Here is a 26,825-nt window from a genome sequence, read left to right as displayed (position 1 = left end):
TTTTATTTATTTATAGGAGAGAGAGAGAGAGAGACAGCGGAGCAGGGGAGGGTCAGAGAGAGAGGGAGTCACAGACTGAAACAGGCTCCAGGCTCCGAGCTGGCAGTCAGCACAGAGCCCGACGCGGGGCTCGAACCCACGAACCGCGAGATCATGACCTAAGCGAAAGTCGGACGCTTAACCGACTAAGCCACCCAGGCGCCCCTTAGCTTGCATGTTTTAAAAAATATACACAACATATCCCCTCCCGTACCTCCCCGCCCCCACCGCCGACAACCACAACCACATTGTATCTCTAACACTTATTATGGTGTCTGGCATGTTGTAGGTGCTAAGTAAACATTCAAAGAATAAAGTAACAGGGAAAAGGATTTCAAAAAAGAACACAAATAATGAAGTATTAATCCTTTTTGGAATGGTGAAAGAGATTAGGACTTTGTAAGAATAAATAAAAGAAGGACAAAGGACAGTTATATATTTCAAATATGTGTGAAGTTATTGTGAAAAACATTTCAGAGATCTTCCTAAGACAAAATAATACCTACGAGGTACATTTAAATACTACTTTAAATTGTAGAATCCATCAAACTCTAGAGTGCCTTTCTCTATTAATTGCAAGGACTAGTTCTAATAAGCATTTTCAAAAATATTTCTATTCCCGGAGGAAGTCATACCTGTAAATTGCTTTAAGGTCATTACATGCCTGACATTACTTTTTGAGTATAAAAGTAGATTAGCTGGCAGTAAAGTAGCAGCTAAAGTAGCAGCTACTATTGCTTACCAAGTAGTTAATCTAACACTACAGTAAATATTATACACCATGTTAAAGCAATGACTGCTGAAAGCCTTTAGTTTATTCTGCCTCAGTTCCTTCTTTTTTTTTTTAATTTTTAAATGTTTATTTTTGAGAGAGTTAGAGACAGAACTTAAGAGTTTCTAAATCAGAATATAGAGTCCTTCATATTTTTATGATGGACTTTTATTGTGTTCCTTTGTAATAGTCTTATAGGTTTGGGTTGCTATAATAATACATTAGACTGGATGGCTTATAAACAACAGAATTTTATTTCTCATAGTTCTGAAGGGTGGGAATTCCAAGATCAGGTCTCTGGCAGATTTGATATCTGGTGAGGTCCCAGTTCCTGGCTCAGAGATAACTGTTTACTGTGTTTTCACATGGCAGAGGAGGTGAGGAAGCTCTCTGAGGAGTTTTTTGTAAGGCCACTAATCCCATTCATGAGAGCTTCACCCTCATGACCTAACCACCTCTCAAAAACTGCATCTCCAGCTACCATCACATTGGGCATTAGCTTCAAATATATGAATTTGGTAGGGGAACTCAAACATTTAGTCTATAGCAGTTATGTTAACATTTTTCCCCCTTTTTCAAATTTTACTGCTACTGAGATGTCTCTCCTGAACTTTGAGATGAAAGTTGGTTTTCTAAACACTTTAAGAAGAATTAAACACCAAGTTAAAATTCTTGGAAATCTTTTTATTTTCAGGTTGACTTATCAAAGGATCTCCCTCACTGGAACAAGCTTAAATCTGATGAGAAGTATTTTATCTCTCACATATTAGCCTTTTTTGCAGCCAGTGATGGTATTGTGAATGAAAATTTGGTAAGTTTTTTTGTCTTATTTCTGTTTCTGTTCAGCAGCTAAATCATGATAATGGTAGTAAGACAGTCTCAGTCTCAGCCTGAAAAATAACGTCTAGGAAATGAAGTAGATGTAGCTTAACTCTCAGAAATGGTTTTCTGATGAAGTGTCAGAGAAGAAGATACATGTCTCCCATTTGACCAGCAAAATATCATGAAATCAAGCATATTGTGCCAATAAAAACTACTTACAATGCGTAGACATGAGTTTGATTTTTACTCTTAGATAATAACCTTAATAGAGAGCCTACACCTTAATAACCCTTCTGGAGCTGTGTAATGGAGCACTACATTCTGGTTCCCCTTGTTTAAACTTGTATTCTGGTTGGCCAGGAGCCATGTTTTCTTGTTAAAGAGAATTATAAAGATATGAACTTGCATCTTGAATTAGAAGGGGCTTTGTTGGATCTATCTGCTGTCAGGGAAAATAAAAAAGACTTAAGGTGAATTATACAAAGCAAAGTAATTATTTTCAATGTTCTAAAATGTACTTGGCTTTATACAGAGTATCTCTACCTAATAGGTCAGTTCATTTAATTGCTTAAGTATATTATGCAACGAATTTATTGTGGAGGGTGGATAGATAAACAATACTGCTTAAAATAATCTGTAAGTTCTAACCTGTTTGTGGCATGACAGATAATTTTTAAGTGATAATTCTGATGTCCAGTTTCTGATTTGCAGTGTTTAATGAGAGCCCACAGAATTAGATATATTTGTTTCCCTTATTTTCATAGGTGGAACGCTTTAGTCAGGAAGTACAGGTTCCAGAGGCTCGCTGTTTCTATGGCTTTCAAATTCTCATTGAGAATGTTCACTCAGAGATGTACAGTTTGCTAATAGACACCTACATCAGAGATCCCAAGAAAAGGTATTACCATTCGGATTTTATTTACAAAGGTTTATGCTATTACTTATGGTAAGAGCAGAATTGGGGCACCTGGGTGGCTCAGTCAATTGAGCTTCTGACTGTTTTTTTTTCTTAATGTTTGTTTATTCTTGAGAGAGACAGAGACAGAATGAGAGTCATTAGAGGCAGAAAGAGAGACACAGAATCCGAAGCAGGCTCCAGGCTCTGAAGTGTCAGCACAGAGCCCAATGCGAGACTTGAACCCACAAACTGTGAGATCATGACCCAAGCCAAAGTTGGACCCTTAACCGACTGAGCCACCCAGGTGCCCCTGAGCTTCTCACTCTTGATTTTGGCTCAGGTCATGATCCCAGAGTCCTGGGATCAAGCCCCACGTCAGGCCCTGCACTGAGTTTAGGGCCTGCTTGGGATTCTCTCTCTCTCTCTCTCTCTCTCTCTCTCCCCCCCTCCCTCTCTCCCTCCCCCCTCCGCCCTCTCCCTCTCTCTTCCCCTCTTCCTCTGCCCTTTTCCCCTGTTCATGAGCATTCTTGCTCTCCCTCTCTCTCTCAAAAAAAAAAAAAAAAAAAAAGAATTTACTACAAAACTAAATGTTAGGGAAAGATTATTCCATTTTTTTCTATTATTTAATAATGTGTTGAGTTAAAAATAAAACTAGGGGTGCCTCAGTTGAGCCTCAGACTTCAGCCCAGGTCATGATCTCACAGTTCATGAGTTTGAGCCTTATGTTGGGCTTGCTGCTGTCAGTGCAGAGCCCACTTTGATTCCTCTGCCCCTCCTCCGCTGGCACTCTCTTTCTCAAAAGTAAACAAACATTAAAAAAAAAATTTAGAGAACCAGCTCATCTTTGAGTATTATATTAAAAAATTGTTTATTAGCACATTCTGTTTAGAAATTGAGTTTGACTTTAGCCAACTTTGTATCAGACCAGATTCAAACCACTAATTTTAGTTCATTTCAGGGTTTAATCCCTTGACCTTGGGATCATGACATGAGCTGAAGTCAAGAGTCAGTCGCTCAGCTGACTGAGCCACCCAGGTGCCCCAAGTTGCAATTATTATTGATGATTAAACTGTGAAAATTTATTCTGATTAAGAAAACCAAATGAATACCTTTGCTATTAATTCTTTTGTATTTACAGGGAATTTTTATTTAATGCAATTGAAACAATGCCATATGTTAAGAAAAAAGCAGATTGGGCCCTACGATGGATAGCAGATAGAAAATCTACTTTTGGTAAGTAGCTTTAATTTTAAAAACATAAAATTTGGCTCAGTTGACATAACACTTTTTATGTGGTATGGCTATCAGATACTAATAATCAAAGTCACCGAATGGAAAAGGAATACAAATGTCTCCATGTGCACCTTTAGTGGAATCATTCCTAATGATTAGGAACCAGTGAAAAAATAATCCAAAGCTGTTGTCTATTTTGTTTAATAAGTTATAAGTTGAAAGGTTAAGATACTAGTACATAATTACAAGTAAATAAAAGGCACATAGACTCTAACAAGAAACTTATAGCAAGCACAGCTTGTCTCTGCTTTCCTGAATGTTTATTTTAGAAATTTAAAACAAGTCAAACTCACATTTTTTTCAGGGAACAAATCCGTAGTTTCTGAAAAACTATACGTAGTAGTTGCTCAATAAATATTCATTATAATTAAAATATTCAGATACTTCATTTGAATAGCTCTAAGCATCTTATTCTTATATATTTAATAATTGGTGGTCTTTACTTTCTGGTTGTATTCTTTTTGGGGAAGCAAGTCTCAAAATTTTTGGTCTCAGGGTTTTTTTATACTTTTAAAAATTATTGAGGACTCTCCTATTTGTGTGGGTTATTGATATTTCCACATTAGAAGTTAAACTTAAATCTTAACAATAGAACTCCCCTATGACCCAGCAATAGCACTGCTAGGAGTTTACCCAAGGGATACAGGAGTGCTGATGCATAGGAGCACATGTACCCCAATGTTCATAGCAGCACTCTCCACAATAGCCAAAACATGGAAAGACCCTAAGTGTCCATCCACGGATGAATGGATCAAGAAGATGTGGTTTATCTGTATGATGGAATACTACATGGCAATGAGAAACAATGAAATCTGGCCATGTGTAGCAACAGGGATGGACCTTGAGGGTGTTATGCTGAGTGAAATAAGTCAGGCAGAGAAAGACAAATACCATATGATTGCACGTATAGGAGGATTAGGAGGAACTTAATGGAGGACCAAGGGGGAGAAGAAGGGAGGAAATAGTGAGGGAGAGGGAGAGAGGCAAACCATGAAAGACTCTTGAATCCTGAGAACAAACTGAGGACTGAAGGGTGTGTGGGGGAGGGGGGAGATGGGCATGGAGGAGGGCACTTGTGGGGATGAGCACTGCGTGTTANACGTATAGGAGGATTAGGAGGAACTTAATGGAGGACCAAGGGGGAGAAGAAGGGGGGAAATAGTGGGGGAGAGGGAGAGAGGCAAACCATGAGAGATTCTTGAATGCTAAGAACACACTGAGGACTGATGGGTGTGGGGGGGGAAGGGGGGAGATGTGCGTGGAGGAGGGCACGTGTGGGGATGAGCACTGGATGTTATATGGAAACCAACTTGACAATAAACTATTTGTAAAAAAAAAAAAAAAGAAAGAATAAAGAAAAAAAAAGTTAAACTTAAATCCTTAAAATTTGGGTTATTAAATCATTAAAAAATAACAGTAATAACCCATTATATTTTATTATAAATAAAATAACAGTAATACCTCATTATATTTTATTATAAATAACACATATTTATGAAAAAACACTATTTCCTACACCCAAATTTTTTCAACCTTTTAAATGTCTGATTTAATAGAAGACAACTGGATTATATCTGCTTCTACATTCAATTTGTTGTAGAATATTTTTGTAGTGTGTAGTTATGAAGAAAACCTAATTTATTCAGATGTATAGTTAGAAAAGGACTATTTTACCAGGCTTCTTAGATTATTGTGGATATGTCATGTAGACTTTGGAAATCGCCAGCGTATGCTCAGCTCATGAGAGAATGGTAATAAAAAAATAAATAGTGCCTTAGCATTATTATGAAAATAGTTTTGATCCCAGACTTCCTCAGTGTGTGGATTTCCAGGGATCCCCTGGCCTATATGTTGAGAACCAGTGATGTAGAGAAAGGTATGGGGTAAGCCTGTTATATCAGGGAAGAAACAGATGTCTACATTGCCTTTGTTTCATTTCAAGAATGAGATAAGTGATGTTTCTCAATGGGCATAAAAAATCATCCAAGAGTTTGTAGAAAAGCCCTATAGAATCCTGGTCCTTACCAGAGAGTGGTTTGGGAGGCCCAGGTAGGATTGAGGAATCTGCATTTTATACCCAGCTGATTCTCTCATGACTGGTTTGAGAAATATTGACTTTAAAGAAAAAAAGGAAGAGGAGCCCCTGGATGGCTTCCTTAAGTGTCCTACTCTTGATTTTGGCCCAGGTGAGATCCAGCCCTGCATCTGGCTCTGTGCTGATAGCACAGGGCCTGCTTCAGATTCTCTCTCTCCACCCCTCACTTTCTTGCTCTCTCTCAAAACAAATACACATTTTTAGAAAAAGGAGGAAAATGTCAAGGTGTTCAATATGCATAGAAAATATTAGTATGGATAGGTACTGATGGAAAATGGTAAATAGGCTCACAGATAGCATGTATTTCATGACTACCAAAGAAAGTAACCTAGAAAGAGAGAGAATAGAGGGGGGCGGACAGCCATCCTGCAGCAGCATGAAGGCTCCAGGGAAATTCTCCATATTCCTTGCTTGCTTTCAAGGCAAACCTATAATGCAGACTCAGAAAAATCACTTGACAAAATTCAACATCCATTTATGATAAAAACTCTCAAAACAGGTATAGAGGAAACATACCTTAACATGGTAATGGCCAGCTAACATTATACTCCATGGAGAAAAGCTGAAGGCCTTTCCTCATGATCGGGGACAAGAAAAGGATGCCCGCTCTCACCACTTTTATTCCACATAGTACTGGAAGTCCTAGTTGGAGCAAGTAGGCAAGAAAAAAAAAAAGGCATCCAAATTGGAAAGGAAGAAGTAAAACTCACTATTTGCAGATGACATGGTATCATACAATAGAAAACCCAAAAGCCCCCATAAACAAATAAACAAAAGACTATTAGAACTAATAAAATGATTCATTGAAGTTGCAGGATATAAAATTCGTACACAGAAGTTTGTTGTTTCTATACAATAATAATGAACTGTCAGAAAAAGAAATTAAACAATTCCATTTATAGTTGCATCAACAAGAATAAAATACCTAGGAATAAATTTAACAAAGGAGTTGAAAGACTTTGATATTGAAAACCATAAGATATTGATGAAAGAAAATGAAAACACAAATAAATGGAAAGATATTCCATGTTCACAGATTGGAAGAATCAATATTGCTAAAATGTTCATAATACCCAAAGCAATCTACAGATTCTGCACAATCCCTATCAAAATTCCAATGGCATTTTCATTTTTTTTTTAAATTTATTTCTAAGAGAGAGAGAGAGAGACAGCGTGAGCAGGGGAGGGTCAGAGAGGGAGGGAGATACAGAATCTGAAACAGGCTCCAGGCTCTGAGCTGGCTGTTAGCACAGAGCCCGACACGGGGCTTGAACCCATGAACCGTGAGATCATGACCTGAGCCGAAGTCAGATGCTTAACCAACTGAGCCACCCAGGCACCCCTCCGATGGCATTTTCAAAGAAATAGAATAAACAATTCTAAAATTTATGTAGAACCACAAAGAAAATCCCAAATAGCCAAGCAATGGCTTTCTTGAGAAAGAACAAAGCTGGAGGCATCATGCACCCTGATTTCAAATTATATTACAAAGCTATAGTTATCAAAACAGTATATTTTTTTTTGTTAAAAAAAAAAACGCATAGATCAATGGAACAGAATAGAGAGCCCAGAAATAAACCCATGCATGTATAGTCAGTTAATTGAAGACAAAGGATCCACGGATATACAATTAGGAAAACACAGTCTCCTTAAAAGATGGTATTGAGAAAAGTGGACAACTACAAACAAAAGAGTAAACTGAATCACTATTTTACACCATATGCAAAAATGAACTCAAAATAGATTAAAGATCTGAATGTATGACCTCAAGCCATAAAACTCCCAAAAGAAAACATAGATGGTAGACTCCTTGATGTAGGTTTTGGCAATGATATTTTGAATCAGACGCCAAAGGCAAGGGCAACAAAAGCAAAAATGAGTGGAATTACATCAAACTGAAAGGTTTATGAACAACAAAGGAAACCATCAACAAAATGAAAAAGCGACCTACTTAATGAGAGAAAATATTTGTAAATCAAATATCTGATAAGGGGCCAAAATCCAAAATATATAAAGAACTTACATAACTCAATAGCAAAAAAAAAAAGGGGGGGGGGATTTAAAAATGAGAAGATCTGAATAGACATTTTCCCCCAAAATACAGATGGCCAATAGACGCATGAAAAGATGGCTGAACATCATTAATCATCAGAGATATGTAAATCAAAACCACAAAGATATCACCTCACACCTGTTAGAATGCTTATTATCAAAAGACAAGAGATAACAGGTGTTGGTGAGGATGTGGACAAAAGGGAACCCTTGTGCACTATTGGTGGGAATGCACATTTGTTCAGCCACGGGGGAAAGCAGTATGGAGGTTCCTCAAAAAGTAAAAATAGAACTACCCTATGATCCAGCGATTCAGTATCTCTTCTGGGTATTTATCTGAAAAAAGTTAAAACACTAACTCAAAAAGATATCTGCACCCTAATGTTCATTGCAGCATTATTTATAATAGCCAAGATATGGCAACACCTAGGTGCCCATCAGTGTATGAATGGATAAAGAAAATGTGGTGTGAATAACATATATAAATATTATTCATATATATGAATAATAATGGCACATTATTTAGCCATAAAAAACAATGAAATCTTACCATTTGCAACAACATGGATGGACCTTGAAGGCGTTATGCTAAGTGAAATAACTCAGACAGAAGAAAACAAATACCACATGATCTCTCTCACATGTGGAAACTAAGAACAAAAAAACTAAAAACTAAAATCCAAGCTCATAGATAAAACAGATTGGTGGTTTTAAGAAGTAGGGACTAGGGGGCAAGAGAAATGGATGAAAGGGGTCAAAAGGTTAAAATTAAAGAGGGTCTATATGGCTTACTTGGTTGGGCAAATGTCTATAATCAGAAAAGCAAATAGGCTAATGTGTAAACTTTTGGAAAAAAAATAAACATTTCCCTTTTCAGTTGACCCTTGAACAAGATGAGTTTGACTTAATGTGGTTCCACTAAACATAGATTTTTTTCAATAAATACAGTACATGTTAATGTATTTTTTCTTCCTCATGATTTTCTTAATAAAATTTTCTTTAGCTTTATTGTAAGAATACAGTATATAATATATATAACACACAAAATATGCGTTGACTATTATCTGTAAGGTTTCCATTCAACAACAGGCTATTAGCTAAGTTTTGGGGAGTCAACAATAATACATGGATTTTCAACTGCATAGGGGCTTAGTACCTCTAACCTCCATGTTGTTCAAGGGTCAACTGTACATGCCAAAAAAAAAAAAATCTATAATTCAGTGTATTTTGTAGAAAATCCTGAGAGTATCATTTTAAAGAATAAGCTTTGTGCCAACTCAAGGGAAAAAAGGCATAATAAAAAACTGAATTTTCTGAAATGAAGGAAGACATAAATTTGTATGTCAAAAGAATCCTTCATTATGTAGGACATACATAATAAAGAACTATATACTCTGAGTGAAATTGTTGAAAGGCAAAGTTAAAGGGAATATGGCAGAAATAAAGTTACCTCCTAAAGAAAAAAATATATCCTACTTTCCCATCTTTAAAATAAATCATGAAGCTTCACATTTGTTATAGCTTTTAGAAGAAGTATTTTGGTCCTTTTAATTTACATCTATTCTCTAAATTTGTCAAGTTTACCTCTCTTAATCCTTTAATCCTTTCCAAAAGAATAGCCTTCTCTGTTTCCATCATGAATTTCATTCTTTAGTATTCACGTGAATACATACAATAGTTAAAATAAAAATTTCCTCTTATTCACAATATTTGTATGATAGTCTAGTTCTCTTATAGTTAAATATCCACATGATATTGCCTGAATGACAATGAAAAATACATCAATTGTATCTATTATCTTATTAATAGCAGGATGAAAATATAGAAATCTGTATGTTAAACTAAGGACAGATCTTCTATCTTAAAAAATATAGCTGGTCTAAAGAACTATTTTTGTTTTCAAGAGTCAGCAGACCATAGGGATTATTATTACATTTAATATTTAGTATATAATACACTAAACATTGTTGATAACTCCTTCTACACAGTATATATTCAATAAGTACTTATTTAATTATATTTCTTTTATTTTTTTCAAAGTGACTTTTAAACTTGTGTCTGTGTAAATAAAATACTCTTAATGTTTTTGTGACATTTGGGGCTACTAATAGACAAGTATTTGATAAAATGGATCTATCTGATTTTATTTATTTAAGATAATCAGGGAAAAGAACAAGGACAAACCAGAGCACTATTTAGAGACTGCCAGAAATATTAAGTCATCTTTCTTTTTGAAATTTAAATATTATAATTACCTTCATTCTGGCAGTTATAAGTATTCTGGATCAGATTTTAGCAGTTTTCATAGAATGAATGGTAATGTCTTTTATCATCTATTGCTTATATAGCTTCCAGTGATTCAGTTCAGAGCACGTGTATTAAGCGCACTCTCTATGTTTGGCCCTGTGACAGTACTGAGATAACTGAGATACAAGCTGTGATGTTACTGTTGAAACAGGTCTGTGGCTGGTTCAAACACTCAGCTGCCCTGCCTTTATCTCACAGTCTTATAGACCAAACCTTTCTCTCTGGACAGACAGGTATATACACATTTCTCCTGAGTTATGTAGTGAGATGACATTTGTTGGGGTCAGACTTATAATCAGTCCCTAGGGACAGTGTTATAGAGGTGGTTCCATTATAGACCTTTTAGGAGATGGGCTTCTGCAAAGTGCCTAATCTTGGGTAACCTTGGAGTAACCTTTGAAATTGGGCCTTTTATTTAGCAGAAGATAGTATTTTTCTTATGTGATGGGATATTTTATCCAATAGCTATATTTATTATCTTTAGTTGGATGTATTCGTTTTTTTTTAAAGTGTAGATGCATGGGGGGCGCCTGGGTGGCTTAGTCGGTTAAGCGTCCGACTTTCGCTTGGGTCATGATCTCGCGGTTCGTGGGTTCGAGCCCCGCGTCGGGCTCTGTGCTGACTGCCAGTTCAGAGCCTGGAGCCTGCTTCAGTCTGTGACTCCCTCTCTCTCTGACCCTCCCCTGCTCACGCTGTCTCTCTCTCTCTCTCTCTCTCTCCTAAAAATAAATAAAACATTAAAAAAAAAATAAAGTGTAGATGCATGGCAATGTTTTTTGGAATGTTCACTGCTAATCTATAACATATATTAGGTTTCTAAAAATAAAAACCTCAGTTACTTCCCCTCCCTCAGCCGTAAAGAGGGAGACATTTGTCATTAAATCTTCTCTTCTACTCTGTATTCCAACACAAGCACACATTTATATGTACATACTACACTCAGGGGCACTTGTGGTACACAGATAAACCACCTCTTCTTTTGATTAGGGAAAGATATTCTTTGTCCAGGTACCAAGACCTGACATTAGATTTGAAATAGACCTACCTACGTATTCTGCAGTAGTAGGTAGAGGTGGTGGATTTCCTCCTCTGAACACCCTTGGCAATGGCCAGCAACATTAGTTGGCTGTCATCAACTGACTTGTTGATTTTGTTTCTTGGCAAAATAGTTATGAAATTGGTATAAATATATATACGTAAAAATATGTGTGTTTTATATACGTGAACTTGAAAATGTGGTGTATGATATTTCAGAAAACAAAAGTATTTTCTGTCTCCAGGGGAAAGAGTGGTGGCTTTTGCTGCTGTAGAAGGGATTTTCTTCTCAGGATCTTTCGCTGCTATATTCTGGCTGAAGAAAAGAGGTCTTATGCCTGGACTCACTTTTTCCAATGAACTCATCAGCAGAGATGAAGTAAGGAAGGAAGTATTCTTCTAGTTATATTTGTATTCATATTGGTGTTTGTTTATTTTTCTTTCCCCTGGAAAATGCTTATGATGACACATATCTTGGTAATTAAAAAAAATAGGAAGTAATTTCTTCCTTGGTTTTTAAGACCTTGTATTTTTCTTCTGCCTGTTGTTTCTCCTCAGTCGTCCCTGCTCATCCTTAAATATCATTAAATCTTGGGTTCCCACATTGGTCTCTCTCCTTCACTGTACATGACCTCCTGGCTGATCTCCTCTGTTTCCATGGAATCAGCTACCATTTGGATGCTCATAACAACCCAACTTTAGCACAAACATTCGTTCTTGAGCTCCAAACCCATATGTTCAAGTGCATGTTAGATAGTTTCTCCTGGAAGGCTCCACAGATATCTCAAACCTGGTATTTCAAAAATCAAATTCACCACCTTTCCCTCCCCCAAATTCAGTCTTCTGTTTTCCCTGTCTCATTGAGTGATACCAGCTTCTATACAGTCATCCAAATTTGAAATCTGGGAGCCATTTTAGATTGCTTTCTTTCTTTCTCAGCCACATCCAATCAGTAACTAAATCTTGTCTCCATCTGCCTGCGCTGCCCTTTCCATCTTCCTATCAACTTTTTCATCTGTTGATTACCTTATCACAAGTGACAACTCAGAACGTTCCTGACTCACTCAGGTAGATTTGACCATGCTTTCCTTTGTGTATCCCTTTGAAACCAGAACCTGTCCCTATCTTAGTGTCCGTACATGTTCTGTTCTTCTTGCCTCTCTCTGTTGGACTCTAGGCTCCCTGTGTGCAGCCCCTTATTTGTCTTTCTGTCCTCAGGGTTTAGCCCATCACAGCCTTCAGTTCATATTTATTAACTCCACTAATCCCGGCCCCTCAGCTTATTTCTGAATGACATTGTCAAGTTGTTAACTTCTCCGAGCCTCAGTTTCTTCAACTATAAATCTTGATAGGGTTTTGTTAAAAAAATGAACCAGTATGTGTGAAAATACTCTTTAAGTGCCATAAAATGCATTGTATAATTTTTGTTATTTCATGTCTTTTAATTTCTAATAATTTTTATTATAAACATCTTATGTGGTGAATTAGAATTAAGAGAATAAAATCACGCAGTCTTAACACATAGAGATAACCACGTTTAGTATTCTATTGTATTTCTTTTTAGACAATTTTGTACATTTAAATCTTTGTAGTTTTTTTGAACATCATAATTTTATAATTTAAAATACTCCGTTTTTTGCAGATTTTTAGGAGCTGATATTTGTTAGGATATTGTGAGCATTTTTCTATGAAATGGAGCAATTTTGGAAAGAGTAGTTCTGTTAGATATATAATCTAATGAAGGAATGTATCACTTATTTGACTATCCTGTAATTGGAAATTTAGGTTATTTCCAGGTTTTTTGTTTATTTCTTTTGCTGCAATGCAAAATGAATGCATATAAGCCTTGTCCCAATTTCATATGATTTTCCTACACTAGATTGCCTAGAAGTAGAATTACTCGAATACATTTTAAAGGTTATCCATACTTATTTGCAGATTTCGTCCCAGAAATTTTATAGCAATCTCTACCCAGCAATGTATAAATTTGTGCTTTCTTACCATAACCTCACTAACATTTGGATTTATGTTTTAAATATTTGACAAATTTGATAGGGGTAATGGTTTCTTATTTTTGGTTTTATTGGCATTTTTTTGATTACTACTTAGATTGAACTTTTTTTCATAATGATATTAGTTATTTGTATTTTTCCTATATAAAAGAATAGTCTTTTGCTTCTATTTCTGTTAATATATATTCCCAATGCAGAGTGACCAATAGGACTCTTTCAGTAAGTGTTTGTTTTTTAAATTTGTTATGTTTATTGTATAAATATTACATAAAATATTATTTTTGTCATATTTATTGCAAATACATTCCCAGTTTGTCCTTTGCTTTTTAATTTTATTTGTTCTTTTAATATACAAAGCCCTGAAATGGATGTGATACACTTCCAGAGATAAGTTAAATAATCACGCATATTTTCCTCTTGACTTTTTAATATTTAACTCTACTACAATTGGAATTTGTCTAGTATAAGTATAGAATTTGGTATAAATGTAGTTTGGAATAAGTTAGAGTTTAACTTTATTTTACACTCTTAGGAAATTTTTCTAGTTCTTTTTATTAAGTAATCCATCTTTCTCTATTGACTTGTGATGGCTTCTTATATATTAAGGTTTTTAAGTGTACTAAAATCTATTTGGGGGCTATTTTTTCTTTTCTTTAACGTATCTATTGAATTTCATGTCAAACAAACTATCTTAATTATTACAGTTTTTTGTGTTTTGGTAACTACTAGGATAAATCCCATAACATTAAATTCTATTAAATATTTAAATCATATTAAAATTTTTCTTATAAGATTCTGCCCATTTATTGTTACAGCTTAATTTTTGTTAAGTTTTGTAATTTTTTCTTAATTTATTTTTAAGAAAATGAGACAGAGTGCAAGTGAGCAGAGAAAGAGGGAGACTCAGAAGCAGGCTCCAGGCTCTGAGCTGTCAGCACAGAGCCCAACATGAGGCTCAAAATCATGAACCATGAGATCATGACCTGAGCCAAAGCTGGATGTTTAACCAACTGAGCACCCAGGCACCCCCAGATTAATTTTTTAATTGAAATATATTTGACATATAATATCGTACAAACTTAAGACATGTAACATGTTAATTTTATACATTAATATATTGTGATATGATTGCTATTGTAACAATGATTGGGACCTTTATCATGTTACATAATTGTATCTTTTTTGTAGGTCAAATAATTAAGTTCTAGTCTCAAATTAATTTTTTTAATGTTTATTTACTTCTTGAGAGAGAGAGAGAGAGAGTGCCCATATGCAAGTGAGTGGGGAAAGGCAGGGAGAGAGGGACAGAGAGAGTGAGAATCCCAGCCAGGCTCCATGCTGTCAGTGCAGAGTCCGACCTCGGGCTTGAACCCACCAACTGTGAGGTCTTGATCCGAAACCAAGAGTCAGACACTTAACCATCTGAGCCATCCAGGTGCCCTTAAGATTAAAAATTTTTTTAATGTTTACTTTTTTATTTTGAGAGAGAGAGATTTAGAGACCGAGCAGGGGAGGGGCAGAGAGAAAGAGGGAGACAGAATCTCAAGCAGGCTCCACACTGTCAGTTCAGAGCCCGATGTGGGGTCCTAACTAACGAACTGTGAGATCATGACCTGAGCTGAAACCAAGAGTCAGATGTTTAACCGACTGAGCCACCCAGGAGCTCCATAATTTTTTAACTAGAAACAATCCTTTTGGAATTTTGATTGGAATTACGTTAAACCTCAAAATTAATTTTATCCACTTATTGATTTAGCAGAATGAGTGCCTACCTACCTTTGATTTCCTCATCTCTATAATAGGTAGCTAGCTGTCAGTTCTAATCAACATGTTCTCTAACAGCTTTCACAGTTTATTTGAAATTTAGCCTTTGGTAATTTGAAGTATCCTCTTGAGTCCAGTCTGGAAAAAATGTTTGACTAGCAAATCTTCTAAGATTAGCTGTTCAAAGGGTTTTTTTCCTGATGGTTTCTTCTGGTAATGATAACTAGTAAATAATCCTTGGAATACAACCTTTGATTTGCATCTTATCTTTCATTTGTCTTTGGTTTTTGTTGATTTATCTAGAAAAACCCAAGTAAACTCAGATTTAAAGTGCACATTCCTTCTCCCTCTCTCCTCTTTTTCCTCCTCCTCCCCCGCTGGTGGCTTATAAAATTATTTTTCTTTGCAGTTTAGAAATGTTCAGTGACTCTGCCTTGGTGTCAGTCTCTAGCTTAATTTTGTTTGGCACTGCATCATCTCTTTCTCTGTCTCTTGGCTTCTCTCTTTTTTTGTTTTCACTTTTTATAATTACTCCTGTTGTTTTCAGCTCTTTACCATCTATTCTGTGTTTTAGAATCATGATCACTGTAGGTTGGATCTCCTTGGTTTGTTCTCTAATTATTTTAAGCTCTATACCATTTCTTGTATTTGCATAACCATTCTGTTCTCAAGGTATCTTACAAGTTTATTTTCTTCTTTGGTTATCTGCAGTGTCATTTCTGCTTTGTATGGCTTCAAGTGGTATTTTTTTTTTTTAATGTTTGTTTATTTTTGAGACAGAGCAAGAGAGAGTACAAATGGGGGAGGGGCAGACAGAGGGAGACACAGAATCTGAAGCAGGCTTTAAGCTCTGAGCTGTAAGCACAGAGCCTGATGCGGGGCTCGAACCCACGTATCAGGAGATCATGACATGAGCTGATGTCGGACGCTTAACCGACTGAGTCACTCAGGTGCCCCTCAAATAGTATTCTTAATTCTTCAGTCTCCATTTTCATTGCACTGAATTTATTTTTATCTTGAGCTGTTCTTATTTAATATAAATGTTGTCTTTTTGAAATCTCTCTCATGAGTTTCACCTTTATTTTTTTAGTTATTACTTTTAATGTTTGTTTATTTTTGAGAGAGAGAGCATGAGCAAGGAGGAGGGGGGTGGAAAACAGAGGATCTAAAGCAGACTCTATGCTGATAGCAGAGAGCCAGATGCAGCACTCAAATCCACGAGCCATGAGATCGTGATCTGAGCCAAAGTCCGACCCTTAACCAACTGTGCCACCCAGGAACCCTCACCTTTTTCTTTAAATACTTATTACTTTCAATCATTTAAAAAATTTTTTAGACAATAGAAATGAATGATTTTTCATTCCAGCCCTTACTTTGTTTTCCTTTCGGAAATGATTTTGGTTGCAGATTTTTATTGTTGTTGTTAATTAATCCACCTTTTATGTTGATGAATTAAGATTGGCTGGCACATAATAGGTTATTAAAACTGGCATTGAATGAGATTTGAAGGAAAGTAATTCCTGGTATCATGAATCCCTCTTCTATCTTCCAGAAGTTCTGTGTTGTATACCTAGAACCTACTTCTATAATGTCTGACACATGACTGTGAAAATAGCTGTGTGAAAATTAGACGTTCTTTGACAGTGGTACTTTTCTTCCATTTTAGGGACTTCACTGTGACTTTGCTTGCCTGATGTTTCAATACTTAGTAAATAAGCCTTCAGAAGAAAGAGTCAGAGAGATCATTGTTAACGCTGTTGAAATTGAGCAGGTAAGCAGTGGAGCTTATATGATTAGCACATCTCTTTTTCTCTGATGTTTGTAATTATTGTGTTAGGTTGACTCATTTGAAATTGCCACTTGTAGGCCAAAGCAAATATCACCAATTTTATGTAGTCAACCTGACAGTACCAACAGATGATGCATTGCAATTATTATGTCAGTTTATAATTTGGTTTATAATTAAATGAAATATATTAAAGTTTTATGTATACTAAAATCTATTTCAGGACTTTTTTCATGTCTGATTGATCTGTCACATCCTATGCCATAGCAAACTATTTTAATCATTTTAGCTTTATATTTTTTAGATTTTCAGCTACTGGAGGGTAGTAATAGTTTGTTACTTGTTTTGTATTTTCAAAACTGAGCAGTGTACCTAGCTTGAAGCATGCCCCAAATGTTTATAGAACTAACAAGTCAATGAGTTCACTAATAGTAAAACTTAATTTACAGAATGTAATAATCTCTGACCTGGAAGTTCCACTTCATGTTTTTATCATTTGAAAGAACTAGTTTAAAAATAAAATTAAAAATGTTGACTCTTTTAAAAAAAATACCATACAGTTCAATAGCCATAGTTTTCATATTGGGAGGGGGGAAAAGGAATAAAACCCATTTTCATATTTTTAATCATTTTGAGAACTAAATCCAAATGGCTAATGTTTTTTTTCCTCTGTTAACACTTTACCACTGTCTTTCAATATAGTTGGAATTCTGTTTAAGCCCCAGATCCATTTCTGTTTCTTTCTCATTTTCTTTGTTAATTGTGTTTCTCTCTTTCCCAATTCCCTTCCATAATCATGTTCCCCACAGTGAACATCTTTGGTGAATCGTATTCCGGATATTTCAGGACAAAGTATGTCCTCTTTTTGCTCTGGAAAACCTAGGAATTTAAGTCCTATATATGCTACTTTGTAAAATACCAGTGATTTGACAGTTTCAGTTTACTTTGGCTATTTGAGAATGTGAAATACTGTGAATAGTAAAACCTCAAACATTTTTAAACAAATAGATATTGCCATGTTCAAAGAATTTACCCTAGTGCACTTTCCTCAGGGACTTAGAAGATTAAAACCAATGCCCTGTTTTTATTTGGAAAATACTTACTTATAGCTCTGTCTTTATACTTGATTCTGTTTTTGTTCCTATCTCAGGAGTTTCTAACAGAAGCCTTGCCAGTTGGCCTCATTGGAATGAATTGTGTTTTGATGAAACAATATATCGAGTTTGTAGCTGACAGATTACTTGTGGAACTTGGATTCTCAAAGGTAAGGTGTTTAAAAATTTATTACTACTAGCTAAAATGTTAGGAAGACCACTAACATACTATATTTCACTGAAAGCATTATCACATCAGTCTACTTCTAAATGTCTGTGACAGCCTTGTTTTGCATGAACAAATTGGTTTTGCAAAATCCTTTGATACTTGAAATTCATAACAGAAGGAGGAGGCTGATAAATCTTAGAATTAATAAGCTCAATAAATTACTTGTAATAATTGCAGGTATTTAATAGAATTATCTGTAAGTAATTGGATTTAATATGCATATATGTTACCCTCATAAATTCTCTTTTTTTTTAAATGTTTTATTTATTTATTTTTTTTTGAGAGAGAGATAGAGACAGCATGAGCAGGGGAGGGTCAGAGAGAGAGGGAGACACAGAATCCCAAACAGGCTCCAGGCTCTGGGCTAGCTGTCAGAGCCCGATGCAGGGCTCGAACCCATGAAGCATGAGATCATGAGCTGAGCCGACGCCGGATGCTTAACCAACTGAGCCACCCAGGCGCCCCTCCCCCATAAATTCTCATGGGTCTCTGTTGTGATTTTTGCATTAACACTTTTTTTTTTAAAGACCTGTTTAACTTATGGGACGTCTGGGTGGCTCAGTAGGTTAAGCGTCCAACTCTTGATTTTGGCTCAGGTCATGATCTCACAGTTCCTGAGTTTGAGACCTGCATTGTGCTCCCTGCTGATAGTCTGGAGCCTCCTTGGGATTCTTTCTCTCTGCCCCTCCCATGTGCATTCTCTCTCTCTCTCAAAATAAATAAAATAAATTTATAAAAATAAAAAACCCTGTTTACCTTTAGTGAGATTGGTGCATCTGAACGTTTATACTTTTAAATTCGAATTTATGTCTAGGAAGACATTAACTGTCATAATTTGGTTCTTTGAACTCAGTTGCCTTTTTAAGTTATTTTTCATTTTGTTTATCAGAGATAATATACCTGAATTTCATAAAGTCATGTGCTTCTCACATGACTTAACAGATGGAGGCTGCAGTCAGCCTACCTGGGTTTGAATCCGGGTTCTACCACTTTCTAGCTCTATGACCTTAAGAAAGTTGTTTAACCTCTCTCTTCATTTCCTCATCCATGAAAGGAAGATAATATTAATACTTACCACAAAGGAGTGTTGATGAGTTGGTATACATAAAGCACTTAAAATACTAATAGACATACAGTAAATACATACTAAGTGGTCATCTTGTACTCACCATAATTGGAACGTTCATAGAACTTTACAATGTACTATATACATGATGCTAATTAGAAATTATAGGTTTTAACTTCTTAGCATGGAAATCTTAGTTTAAATTGTGTTTAATAAGAGGCCTTAAGAAATCCATGATGCTGGGGTGATCATTACCTTCCTCAGTAATGCATTTATATTCTGGTACCCACAGAAATACTGTCAGGAAAGAGTCAGGGCAAAGTTTTTTTTGTAAAATGAACTATATTCTGTTATTTTAGTTATAAGATCTTCTCTGTGTTTACTGATAATGGAGAAATCAAGATTATAACTGTATTAATATGATCTCTTAAATTTATAAACTATATATATTTTTAAAATGTGTCTGTTCCTAAGTAATACCAATATGTTTGTTATAGGAAAATTAATTTGCTCGCTTGAGCCTTAAAGTGAACTCACCATCCTTTCGCATACCACCTAATCCTTACACCCTTGCATCCATGTTCTCCTGCTTGTTGGAAAACTGTGGACTCCAGGGTCTAGTTTTCCCTTTGGAAACTTGCTCACTGTAGATAGATAAAACATCTCGCCTACAGAATAAAATCTAAACACCGTATGAAACATCACTTTTCCACAGGCCTTCAAAATATCTCAATAAATTCCGAAGCAGAAATTATACAGACCTCTTAGACTTTCAAGCAGTAAAATTAGAAATTAACAATAAAAGATTGCCAAAAATTCCATCTACTTCAAAATTGAGAAGCTATCCTTTAAAATTAGATTAAAACGAAAATAGAAACTAAATGATGATAAGATTACCACATATCTAAATTGGTAGAATGCAGCCAAATAGATCCTCAAAGGAAAAGTTATACCCTTGAATGTGTGGGTTAAGAAAACAAGACAATTTAAAATACATGAACTGGAACTCCAGGAGCTAAAAGAACTGTTCTTATAATGATAGTTTTGGGTAACATAAGGGATTACTGAAATTAGCAAATGGTTGTCATTTATACAGAATTCTAAGTAGGAGCCACATTAATGATATTTTCAACTTTTAGTTTGGGATTAGTAGACATATATTTGAGTACCTCTAAGTGTCAAAAACAAGCCACTTAATTTATTTTTTTGTCTTACTGAAATGTGGTTGACATACAATATTACATTAGTTTCAGGTGTGTGACTGACTTGACATTTCTATACATTATTCAATGCTGACCATGATAAGAATAGGTCACTATAGAACATTATTACAATATTATTGACTATATTCCCTATGCTGTACTTTTCATCTCTGGGACTGACTGATTTTTTAACTGGAAGTTTGTATCCTTAGTTATATTTCTCTGTATTTATCAGTCTGTTTCTGGTTTTTTGTTCATATGTTTACTTTTTTCAGATTCCACACAGAAGTAAAATCATATATTTGTCTTTCTCTGACTTAATTCCACTTATAATAATCTCCTCTAGGTTCACCCATGTTGTTACAAACGGCAAGATCTCATATTTTTTATGCTGAGTAAGATTTCATTGTGTCTGTGCACATGTATGTATACATATTACATCTTCTTTATCCTTTCGTCTATTGATGGACACTTGGAATTAGATTCACACATCTATTGTTGCTGTAACTAATACTGCAATAAACATGAAGGTGCATATATCTTTTCAAATTTGTGTTTTTGTTTTCTTTGGGTACATACTCAGTGGTGGAATTACTGGAGCATATGGTATTTCTATTTTTACAGTTTTGAGGAACCTCCATACGGTTTTCCACAGTGATTGCACCAATTTACATTCCCCAGCAACAGTGCATGAGGGCTCCCTTTTCTCCACATTCTCATCAACACTTGTTATTTCTTGTCTTTTTGATACTGGACATTCTGACAGGTGTGAGGCAATATCTAATTGTGGTTTTGTTTTGGAAAACATTATTTCCTTGATGATTGGTGATGTTGAGCATTTTTTCATGTGTCAGTTGGCCATCTGTAGGTCTTCTTTGGAAGAGTGTCTATTTAGCTTCTCTGCCCATTTTTCCCCAGTCTGACCATTTTTTTAATCAGATGATTTGTTGCTTTGATGTTGAGTTGTGTACATTCTTTAGGTAGTTTAGATGTTCACCCCTTATGGCGTATATCAAATATATAAAATATTTGCAAATATTTTCTCCCATTCAATTGGTTACCTTTTTGTTTTATTGATGGTCTCCTTTGCTATAGTCTCAATAGTTTATTTTTGCTTTTGTTTCCCTTTCCTGAGGAGATATGTTCATAAATATTTTGCTAAGGCCAGTTTCCAAGACATTCCTGCCTTCCCTGCCTCCTCCCCCCCCCCCGCCCCCAGGAGTTTTATGGTTTCAGGTCTCACATTTAGGTCTTTAATCCATTCTGAGTTTATTTTTGTGTATGGTGAATGAAAGTGCTTCACTTTCATTCTTTTGTATGTAGCTGTCCAGTTTTGCTAACACTATTTATTGAAAAGACTATCTTTTCCCCATTGTATATTCTTGCCTCCTGTAGATTAATTGACCATGTAAACATGGATTTATTTCTTGGTTCTCTTTCCTGTTCTATTGATCAATATGTCTATTTTGTGTACCAGTATCATATTGTTTTGATTACTATAGCTTTCTAGTACATCTTGAAATCTAGGCTTGTGATACTTCCAGCTTTATTTTTCTTCTTTCATGACGAATTTAGCTACTCAGGGCCTTTTGTGGTTCCATAAAAATTTTAAGATTATTTGAGTTAAGGGAAAAATACATGCACTTAATTTAACTTGGGTCTTATTTACCTTGTCCATGCCATGGATGATTTAGATCAGATTTTTTGGAAGATCCCTGGTTTTAAAATCCACTGAATCTGTCACTATTGGTTCAGTGCTTTTCCCACTATATTCTGCTAGTTCAAAGTGTCGCTCCCTTTTAACATGTTATTTCTGACAGGCAATTTCATAGAATTCTGTGACTCAACCACACGCACAGCATTATGAGCTTTTGTTGAAATAAAAAATAAATAAACAAACATACACACATATATGACATACTTTATAAGATGTTAAGTTTTTTATTAAGATATAAGTCACAGAGCATGCAATTTACTTATTAACAAATATACAGTTCAGTGGTTTATAGTATATTCACAGAGTTCTACATCTATCACAACAATTTGTTTTAGAACATTTTTATCACCTCAGGAAGAAAGTCTGTACCCATTAGCAATCAGTCACTTTCCTTTCTTTCCTCCTCCCCCACCCCCACCTGAGCCCTAAGCACCACTAATCTAACTTCTGTCTCTTTAGATTTGCCTATTCTATAGATCTCATTTCATGTAAATGGAATCTTACAATATTTGTTCTTTTCTGGCTAGCTTCTTTCCTTAGTGTAATATTTTCAGGGTTTGTTTATGTTGTAGCATATATCAGCACTTTATTCCTTTTTATGGCCAAATAATATTCCATTTTATGACTATAGCAAATTTTATTCATTTATCAGTTGATGGACATTTTGGTAGTGTCCACTTTGTGATTACACTGATATGAGCATTCGCTTATAAGTTTTTGTGTGGACAGATGTTTTCATTTCTTGTGAATATATAACTGCAAGTGAAATTGCTGTGTCATATGGTAACTCTATTTTCAATTATTAGATGACCTGCCAGATTGGTTTTCAAAAGAGCTGTGCCATTTTACATTCAGCAGTATATAAGGTTCCAATGTCCCCACATCCTCACCAACAGTCGTGATCTGTCTTTTTATTATAGCCATCCTAGTGGGTGTGAAGTGGAATCTCATTGTGGTCTTGATTTGCATTTTACCAATGAGTAATAACTTTGAGCATCTTTTCATGTGCTTCTTGGCCTTTGCATGCCTTCTTTAGAGAAATGTCTGTTTATTCAGACCCTTTTCCCGTTTTTAATTGAGGCATTTGAATATATTCTTATTTGTGGTGTTCATAATCCCTGTGGGAATACTCCTAAATTGAAAAACTCTGCTTTATCGCCCCCTCATGGATCATTGAAATGTTTCACGGTTTCCCATCAAGCTGTATCGCCAAGTCTGCTTCTTCAACTCAGAAGCAGTTAAAAAGCTTCTTGTCAACGTGTTTCACTTTTTGTTTGGAGACATCTACAGATAGCATTTATTCTATCTTTTCTTATCATGGTCCCTTAACATCAGTGTGTTAGTTTTCTGTTGCCTTATGAACTAAGAAACATGTTTCGGCCTACAGTACTTTATTGGTAATTTAATATTTTGTAGTATGTATATGTGACTACCTAATGGTTACACCTGTGGCAAGGTCTGTACTATCTGAGCTATATTGGATCCGTCAAGCTGCAAAAACATGTTAGTTTGATATTAAATCTTTCATTTCCTGAAAGAACATATTTTTTCTTTCTACTTCTTAGAATACCAGAGATACCAGTATAATTTCTTGAGGAGGTTAATAGGTGATCTCAGTTCTCTTATAGTTTATCAGCCTTCAGTGCCTCCAGGACCTATGGGAATAAAGGACCCTGTAGGTGACTAGACAGGTGTTAGGAGACTTGAGCTTGTAAGTTATCTGTTATGGTTCTTGTGGGTGTGATTTGGCTTCTTGAGAATGCCTAATAACATTTCTTTTCTTTTTAGGTTTTTCACGCAGAAAATCCCTTTGATTTTATGGAAAACATTTCTTTGGAAGGGAAAACAAATTTCTTTGAGAAACGAGTTGCGGAGTATCAACGTTTTGCAGTCATGGCAGAAACTACAGATAATGTCTTCACCTTGGATGCAGACTTTTAGGACACTTCCCATATATAAACCTATGACTGATAAATAACAGTCTGTTTCTTCTCTGCTTAAAAAAAAATATCTCCTTTAGGGCATAAAAGTTTGCTTAAAAGGAAATCCAAAACAAAATTTCAATCAAGTTGGATTTATATAAATAGACTCTAGTTTTCCCATTTAACAACCAGGGTGTGACTTAAATTCTATTGTTTTGTCACTAAAATATAAGATGGTGTTATGTAGTGATTAAGAGCATGAGGTCAGGGTCAGATTTGAGATTCTGCCCTTACTACTTTGTGTGATCCTTGGCAAGTCAGTTAATCTCTCTAAATCTCAGTGTATGTATCTTTAAAGTGAGTGTAATAGTAGGTCCTAAATTTATCATGTGGATGTGAGGATTAAGCCACAAAGTAAGTGCTTAGCCACCACCACCACCACCACCATGCTACTTATTAATAGTGTTAATTATGGCAATGTTGTGATAAAACATCCCCCTATCCTCAAAGTAATTGTGATTCTGGGTCCTAAGATCTAGAATTAGATCTTTATATTTTTAATGTTTGAGAAAGATGATAATGATTTCATTTAAAAATTATAATTCTCATTAACTTGAGAATTGCTTCTTTGAATCCCTCAGCATGTAGTTAAGGAAATTTAGTTCTTAGTTGCTTCAGGCAGGATACTTATGAAGTGGAATTCAGGAGATTATCCTGGTAGTTGACCTTGTAAGTAAAATGATTTTGCTCCTTTAGAAATCAAAAAGGTAATGATTGCCAGACCTAGCCCTGAAATGTGTAAAGCCTGGGTGAATTCACTGGAATAGCATTTCCCCAAGAGTGGTCTAAGAGCCGTTAGCCCTTCTAGATATTTTGTGGGGGGAAATGGGATTCCTGTGGTCAGATGAGCACCTGAGAAATGCTTATTCTCCCTTCTTCCTCTTTGAAATGTGTAGTCAGTACATCAGACACAGAAATTCTGCAGTATGTAAGCTTATTTCTCCCTGCATATCCCAGACTTACTTAACACAGATCTGTAATTTACCTGTTAACATCTCACCTAACTAGTATTCCTCTGAATATAGCTTGGAAAAAGCTGGCCTAGAACCATTTCATACACAGAGGAAGAACCTGTGGATTAGGCAAAGGAGATCTGATGGGGATTACTGAACCATTCGTGTTTCTGCCAAGCCGAGTAATGTACCTGAGACTGACTTCAGCTGTGCTTCTTTAATACTCTTCAAACTCCTTTATGCTGCTACCAGGTAGAGTCCTGATAATGGAACTATGCATCCTGCACCATAGCAGATGGCAAGGGAGACAAAGGTCTCTCCAGAGGAGACAGTGAGGAAAGGCCATGGACCCCGCTTTATCATTAGGAAGAGTCAAGAGGTAGCCTGAGCCCCCAAAACAGTGTGGTTCCCCACTTAAAGCAAACTACTTTATAACATTCTGCAACCTAGAATTTAGAGATTTTTCACTTTGCATAAATTTTTGCTCCATTCATTCAGCAATGTTCTAATTGATTAAAATGGGGAGTTCTCAAGTGGATGCAAGAGGAGCAGATCATAGGTTTGTTAGGGAGACTGTCAGAAGCCTGAAGTATTTTGGCCCATGACAGTGCCATTTGTTCAGTTTGTTCAGTGCTTCGTAGTTGGCCAGTTGATTTTACATCATCTCATGATCGCATAATAGTCCTTATAAGCTTGACAGCTAATATTGACATTTTACTGGTGGGAGAGAGAGAGGCTCAGAGGAGTTAAATAACATGGCCAAGGTGGGCTCTTATCACTACAGTAGAATTCTTTTTCCTTAGAGATTATCATCTTTCTTGTATTTAGCCCTTTACATCCATCCTGATGTGATTTTGCCTATTTTCTCATTCAGGTATCATGTACTTTATTAAGGCATTATATAAATTATTTACCTATATCAGGTAGTATGCTCAAAGATGTGTATACTACTATACAAAAACTCAACATTATAAATTGAGAATATCTGCAACAATATCAGAATGAAGGAAAAAAGTTTTCAGTGCATATTCCCTTTGTTTTGGATCCAGGTCTTTCTCATAGATCATGACAGGTGCCTTAATATGAAACTTATTTATAGTAGAAATAAACCTAACTGTTTTGAAATGAATAAGTTTTAATACTGAAATACTGGATTTTTAATACACTGGTTTATTATATTCCATGTTCTATAGCCTTTTCCAGGCCTCTAGGTTGCATATTTATTTATTACGTTTAGTATTTTGGTTCTTAGTTCTTAAGGAATGAAGACATTGTGGGATCGCTTTTTTAATATTATCTCACAGGTAAAGAAATTAAGAGTATGTTTACAACTTCTTTTTTTAATAGCACATGTACTTAAATCATTGCTATACTAAAGTCAAGTTCATTATTTAGGAATATAAAAACTTGTAGTTCATGACAGATAGCACTTATTAAAAATACTTCCTTGTAGTATGTAGAATCATGACTTGGAAGGACTTGGGAAGATAAACCAGACAAGGCTATTTTGTTGTTCAGTTATACACAATAATAAACAATTATGTTTACCTCTAAGCTTACTCGAGTCATGTCTTAGTGTCTCATTTTGGAACATCAAAATTTTCTTCTGCCATTTTATTTTTTATTCATAAGAAAGTGATTACAGTTGGCCCTTGAAGAACATGGAAATTAGGAACACCAAACCCCCCGCCCAGTTGAAACTTTACA

General features: G+C 35.5%; 1 protein-coding gene across 1 annotated transcript in view; it reads left to right on the top strand.

The window, feature by feature from the left end:
* RRM2B (ribonucleotide reductase regulatory TP53 inducible subunit M2B) overlaps positions 1-24,161 on the top strand; it is a 35,309-nt gene extending 11,148 nt beyond the window's left edge. Inside the window, exons 3-9 of the mRNA XM_039233853.1 lie at positions 1,506-1,622; positions 2,398-2,531; positions 3,670-3,764; positions 11,559-11,692; positions 16,756-16,860; positions 18,026-18,139; positions 23,972-24,161. Coding sequence (XP_039089784.1) covers positions 1,506-1,622; positions 2,398-2,531; positions 3,670-3,764; positions 11,559-11,692; positions 16,756-16,860; positions 18,026-18,139; positions 23,972-24,124 — 852 coding nt within the window. The 3' untranslated portion in view covers positions 24,125-24,161. The remainder of the gene's footprint in view (positions 1-1,505; positions 1,623-2,397; positions 2,532-3,669; positions 3,765-11,558; positions 11,693-16,755; positions 16,861-18,025; positions 18,140-23,971) is intronic.
* The last annotated feature ends 2,664 nt before the right edge of the window (positions 24,162-26,825 follow it).

This window comes from Hyaena hyaena, unplaced genomic scaffold, assembly GCF_003009895.1.
Source record: "Hyaena hyaena isolate Hyena2069 unplaced genomic scaffold, ASM300989v1 scaffold_79, whole genome shotgun sequence".
NCBI lineage: Eukaryota > Metazoa > Chordata > Mammalia > Carnivora > Hyaenidae > Hyaena > Hyaena hyaena.
Note: the sequence above shows the minus strand (reverse complement) of the source record. Positions and strands in the feature narration are given on the sequence as shown.